Source organism: Galeopterus variegatus, unplaced genomic scaffold (assembly GCF_000696425.1).
Source record: "Galeopterus variegatus unplaced genomic scaffold, G_variegatus-3.0.2 Scaffold5847, whole genome shotgun sequence".
Classification (NCBI taxonomy): Eukaryota; Metazoa; Chordata; class Mammalia; order Dermoptera; family Cynocephalidae; genus Galeopterus; species Galeopterus variegatus.
Window position 1 is genome coordinate 27559 of NW_007731958.1, and position 6453 is coordinate 34011.

The 6453-nt window shown below is 40.4% G+C and overlaps 1 protein-coding gene and 1 pseudogene across 2 annotated transcripts in view; one reads left to right on the plus strand and one right to left on the minus strand.

Moving 5' to 3' along the window:
• Window positions 1–387: 387 nt before the first annotated feature.
• On the minus strand, window positions 388–1157 carry LOC103605502 (annotated as a pseudogene).
• A 1642-nt stretch (window positions 1158–2799) lies between these two features.
• The window catches only part of SH3GL2 (SH3-domain GRB2-like 2), an 11366-nt gene continuing 7712 nt past the window's right edge, over window positions 2800–6453 (plus strand). Inside the window, exons 1-3 of one of the 2 annotated variants that reach the window (XM_008590109.1) lie at window positions 2800–2942; window positions 3851–3984; window positions 6145–6303. In XM_008590109.1, coding sequence (XP_008588331.1) covers window positions 2819–2942; window positions 3851–3984; window positions 6145–6303 — 417 coding nt within the window. In that variant the 5' untranslated portion in view covers window positions 2800–2818. The remainder of the gene's footprint in view (window positions 2943–3850; window positions 3985–6144; window positions 6304–6453) is intronic. The other variant, XR_551792.1, reaches the window with a different exon arrangement.

Genomic DNA, 6453 nt, shown 5'->3' on the forward strand with positions numbered 1-6453 from the left:
CACATGCTGTTTGCCTAACTACTACACGCTATAAGGTTCAAAGCTTAAATATATTTCCTTTCAGGAGCACTTCTTTGCAACCCCTACCACCACAGACTAGGATAGTGCCATATTTCTGTGACTTGCTGCAATCCCCCATCATGGCACGTAGTATATACACTTCAGTCTAATTGCTTTTATATTTTTATTTTATTTTTTTTTCCTGTAAAAGCACTTCCACTGAATATTTTATTCTTATATATTTTTTTAATTTCCTTTTTTCATTGGTTATGAATATTCATGAGATAAAGCTGATTGTCACCTCTTGTGCCCAAGATGTGAGGGCCAGATTTATACTGGCAGCACACCCAAAAAAACAAAAGGATAAGACAGAAACCAGCCTCCTAGTCATTTGCAGTATCTATCAGCTTTCAATTTGGCTCTCCTGTCCAAAAGTGTCTCATGCAAAAACCCATCTTTCCGAGCCTTTTTAAGATTTTACTGTCTTCTTTACTTATGTTAAGTTTGTGGTCTTGGAAGCTCTGAAATTTCTTTACATAATTGATTTCACACTGTTTTACATTTCCTTTGTCCTCCTCTGTTATGTCATCTTTTTGCTTGGTTTCTCTTTCAGCACAAGACCTAATCTTTATCATTTCTTCTTCTCCTGCTGTTTTACTTTGTTTCTATATTGCCTGCTTCATTGCATCTAATAAAGCAGCTATTTGAGGCCAAGAAAGCCATTTTCCCATCTTGGAAAACTGGTTCCCACTGTTCCTTTGGTCCAATTGCATCTGAGCACCCAACAACAAGTCCATCTGAATTTATACCAAGATGTTTTCCATAGCCGGACTTCAGGGCAATTCTGGAATCAGACAGTTTGACAGCAGTAAACTGCTCTGCATGACTAGGGCCCTCATCATCTTCTTTATGTGGAGGTCCCAGTGTAAAAAGACCATTGTCAAATGCATGTATATGGGTTCATTTATCTGTCTCAATGGCTGTGGGTCCTGAAATTTCACCGAAGTTTGTTGCCGTCCACCAGATTCCAACAACATGAAGTTGGGTGTTCTCATCCTCTCTTATTTTCCTCTTCTTATCTTTGCCTTTTTTCTTCTTACTCTTAGCCTTGGTTCGAGTATGAGTCTGGTGGACTTCACATAGGAGTGTTCGGCCATCGTTCTGCTGAGACTTCTGTACCTGATTGCCTTTTAAAGTAGACTCTACCCTCAGTTCTTTACAAACTTTAGTGTAAAATCCCTGGGGCAAGGCTGGGGGCAGTTCTCTCCTGATAACTGTCCTCATCTCCAGTCTACACCTTTGAGGCCCAAAGTTGAAGTAAAAGCATGTATGAAATAGATGTTCAAGATTAGCTGTCAGCTACTGAATGCTGGAAGTACCTTTTCCTGTGATTCCACCAGGGCTACATTCAGATGGGATCGTAGGCACAGTCCTAGGTTAATGAGAAATCCAGGTATCCTGGCATCATTTAAATCATAGGCTTTAACAATTTGTTAATAAACTGTTTCTTCCACTAAAATTGAAATTGCTTTCTAGACATCTTTTATTAAAAAAAAAATTGAAATGCTATCTTTGAGGCACAAAACAAATTTTCAGATTCAGTTATGTGCTAGAGAAGTGATTAAGTCTTCAATAAACACAATATTTTTCTTCATGGGTCTGTTTACTGACAGAGGTTTAGTTGAGAAATGATTTTGAAAATAATTCTAGTTTATACATGGTATAAGTGAAACATGACATAAGGTCCACACTGCAAGAATTTACCATCACTTCCTTATGTTAACTCATAGACTCCTGGAATTGAAATATAAAACTAAGGTAAAACTTAGCAATCATCACATGATCCAGGAGTTTCCAAAATGTGTGGAGCCACTCAGCTCCACAGAGTCATAGCTGGGGCCACCACAGTGAAGAGATGATGGGGAAGGGCACGGGGATGAGATCTGATTCCCCTGGTTCTGCTTCACCCAGAATAGTTTTACACTTTCTATTTAATTTCTCATAAAATTTTAAGGGAAAGGGAGAGTTTAGTTTAGTGCTTTTGAAATATATGTGTGTGTGTATGTGTGTGTGTATGTATATATGCACTGTAGACTGAATGTCCCCCCAAAACTCATTGAAGCTTGACCCTACTATAACTGTTAAGAGGGTGGGAAAGCCTATTATGGTAATAGAAAGGTGGTGTATTGAAAAAGTGACAAGATTTTGAGGACTTTACCTTGTAAATGGCTTGATTTATTCATTGAGTAATGGGTGTGGTTCTGATGGCTTTAAAAGGAGAGCACCTGAGAAGCTTAGCTCTCTCTTGCTCAAGACATTCACCATTTGATACCCTGAATCGCTGTAGAGCCCACCACCAGAGGCCCTCATTAGATGTGTTCCCTGGACTTTGGATTTCCCAGCCTCTGAAACTGTCAGCAGTAAATACAGTTTCTTTACAAATTACCCAATTTTAGACATTCTGTTATAAGCAGTAGAAATGGACTAATACAATATATAGACCCATATACACACACACAAGGGTACTTCAAAAAGTTTATGGAAAAATAGAATTAAAAGATAATAGAAATCTTTCCCTGAACTTTTTGAAATACCCTCGCATGCACACACACACATACACATATACACACATATATGCCCCCATACTATAGGTTAGGACACTGAAGCTTGGCAAGTGAAGGTAGTTCTCAGTTGTTGATCTGGTTTATAGGCTGGCTTGAGGCCCAGTTCTCCCTCCAGCCTTGTTTCTACTATATCACATTGCCTACTTTGAAAGCTTGTTCTCTCTCTGCCTTCAGCTTCCAGAGCTAAGCTCAGCATGATCAACACCATGTCAAAAATCCGTGGCCAGGAGAAGGGGCCAGGCTATCCCCAGGCGGAGGCGCTGCTGGCAGAGGCCATGCTCAAATTTGGAAGAGAGCTTGGAGATGATTGCAACTTCGGTAACGAGTGCTTTCTCACGTTGTAATTCTTTTGTTTGTCCATGGGGATTTTAGTGCCGGTAAAAAATTCTGTAGGAGGTTAGCCAAATCATTTTATATTTTGATTCTCAGTTTTAGATCTGGTACACATGGACCAAAAATTTGTTTTCAGAATTGTTTCATCATTTTTAAGGTGATTTGTCACAGGAATTTTACTTTTCCTTCTTCCCCAATGAGACCCCAATCTTTACAACAGCTTTGGTTGACATATCTAGATGCCTTGCACATTCTATTAGGTGTGCCTGGCAGTAACTGAGTATTGAGACAGAGTGAGCAGTCACAATCAGCATAATTCAGTGCCCTGCCACATGGGCTTTCTCTTCGATCTTTGCTCATTTGTATGTCGTAACTAATTCCACTGCCCCAGGTGAGACATGGCTTATTCCTTCAACCCCTCTCCTCTGACACTCAGATACCACACTGAACAACTTCTGTTTTCACCTCCTCTTGATGTGGAGTCTCAGCAAATGACTGTCCTTCCTGGTTGGACCCTGCTCTCTAGTGCTGGTATTTGCTTTGCTAAATGCATTGGCCTTAAACCAATCCCATATTAGGCAAAGCTGGTACTTACAGAGAAGGCAATGGGCTTCCTAAGTTGCTTTTTAAAGGAAAAGCAAAATGTTTCATTCCTGGATAATAAGAGATAATACCCCCTTAGGGAGCACTGAGTCCGTTGCCAGGAATGAACTACTGTAGGTAGAAAAAGACACTGTTCTCTGGAGATCATTCTATATTCTCTCTCGTCTATGTTGTCTTCAGAAGACAGGTGGTAATCCCTGGCTTTTTTATCTGCAAGGGTCCTCTTACTACAAATGCATTTATTTCATCTTTATTCTTTAACATAAAAGAGCTTCATTCTCCCCTTTTAGGCCCAGCGCTTGGTGAGGTGGGGGAGGCCATGCGGGAGCTGTCAGAGGTAAAAGACTCTTTGGACATGGAAGTGAAGCAGAACTTCATTGACCCCCTTCAAAATCTTCATGACAAAGATCTGAGGGAGATTCAAGTATGTGCAGCTAGTCCTCTGGGAAGTGGGCAGATGAAATCACACAGATGCAAATACTGTTTTCCTTTAGAAAATATTTCTTAGCTTACCCCTGCATGTTGTCAGAGCTGGGCACATGAATTGCAAAACAATCCAGCAAGACAAATTGAGAGAAACCAGAAATGTAATACCCTTCAGCCCACTATTGTGACTGTGCTACTCATGAGTATTACATTTGACTCTTTCTATTCAATTTTCATACTGCATATTTTTAGCCAGCTTTTTTTCTCCAGTAGGATAGTATCTTTCCCCTGAGAATATACAATTTTATTAATTACTGTATGGTTTGTTGGGATGATTTCACCTCCTGGAATGCTGGTCATACTGGTTGTTAGCTTAAGTAGTTATTCTATCACTCTATAAACATGTTTTTATATTCTCATAGTGATTGTTGGATTGAGGAATAATACCCAACTATTCTCTTTTAAAGTATGTAGAACAGTTGAGCTATTTGTAGTAAAGTTCAACTGGCTTTGTCTCTAACTGGGGGTGTAATGTTTGCTCATTCATTCTTTCAACAAACATTTGTTAAACGTGTCTGAATCTTGGGGCCGGCCCTACAGTGCGCCGCTTGGGAAGTGCGGCGGCGCTCCCGCCGAGGGTTCGGATCCCACATACAGACCGGTTCCCGCTCACTGGCTGAGCGAGGTGCAGGAGCAACGCCGAGGGTTGCAATCCTGTTGCCGGTCCCGGTCCGGTACGGGCGCGACACTGAGGGTTGCGATCTGTTGCCGGTCACGAAAAAAGACAAAAAAAAAAAAAAAAAAAAAGTGTCTGAATCTTAATTTCGTTGACTATAAAATGGACTGCCCTAACTCGAAGTGAGGTCTTCTAGTTTTCCTTATTCTAGCTTAAATATCCTTCAGCCCTACCATCGCCCAAGATCACACTGTTAGTAAGTAGTAGATTCACCCTAAGTCCAAAACATAACTCTGACTCCAATGCTCTACCCTGCAGCTGACTGTGAAGTTCAGATATTTTTTTAAAATGTTCCTCCCAAAGGGAGAAACATTTAGTTTGGACCAGCGTGTGTATTTGGGGGTAGGGATGCTGTGAGAGGGAAGGTCTAGGATTGTTCTTCCTCCTTTCCTTCTCCTTTCTTTGTCACCCCCAAATCTGTTCATCTCCTTCCCTTCCATTCTACAGATACCCAAGAACAAGGGGAAATCCAGCATTTTCTCCCACATGTTAGTAGTGAAAGACTGCAGGTATTGAAAAAAATACAAGGAATCCTCAGAAATTCATGGAAGGATTCATATTTTTTATTCCAATTTTTCTACAAACTTTTCGAAGTACCTTCTTATACATTTTAGCTTTGGAAAACTACTTTCCTACCTGGTCACTAAAGATGTTGGGCAGAGGCTGGGCAGCCACTCACTGAGAATGATGCAAGGAGGGATTGAAGCTCAGTGTGGAGCATTCAGTGAAATCTCATCGAAAGTCCCTTCCAAGTTAGGTTTTGTGATTGTTTCATCATCTGTCAAGTGGGAGGCGTAAGCTAAATCAATAGTTCCCTGAAAGCTCCAAGAGCCAACTGGGGCAAGTGTTAAGATACAGATTCCTATGCCCCCAGCCCTGGATATTCTGATTCAGGTGATCAGGTATTGATATTTTTAATAAGCAACTTAGGTGATTCTAACAGACTAGATGACTCAAAAAGCAAGAACATCATTCTTTTCTCACTTTATTTCAAGGAAAGTGTTTTTCCTCTGTCTTCTGTTGAGATACCATTTCTCTTAAAGATGGGGACTTGTGGGACCTACAAGTGTGTCCTTTCAGTGTGTTTATGGTGCGTACATGCATTCCCTGCTTCTGTCATGGGATGGAAAGGCATGTCCAGCTTGGCTTTGGCCTGGCAAGGCCAGAACATAAAGGGTACTGATGTTTCCCACAGTTTACTTCTTTTTCTTAATTGTTTTTAAAGATATCTCCCCATAGTTAGCCTTTGGAAGCATTTGCCTTCCCTGGTGATGCATGTTTCTTTACTTCTCTGGTGATGTGATATTTTAAAGCTTAGCCTATCTTATTTTGGAGGCTAATAGGCATGACAGGGAAGTTAGCTGCAAGTAGGCTTTTTCCATAACTCCTTTCAAAATGTATTCTTGTCCTTGACTTTCTCAGCATCATCTAAAGAAGTTGGAGGGTCGACGCCTGGACTTCGATTATAAGAAGAAACGGCAAGGCAAGATTCCAGATGAGGAACTGCGTCAAGCTCTGGAGAAGTTTGATGAGTCTAAAGAAATTGCAGAGTCAAGTATGTTCAATCTCTTGGAGATGGATGTAAGTGATTCTCCTGTGGTCTTTAATTTAATCTTATCTTTGAGGCACAAGATTCTTCTGTTAAGGGGTATGTCATTAAAAGTGATAAGAACTTCAGTAGAAATTTCTTTCTTTTTTTTTTTTTTTTTTTTTTTTTTTTTTTTTTTTTTC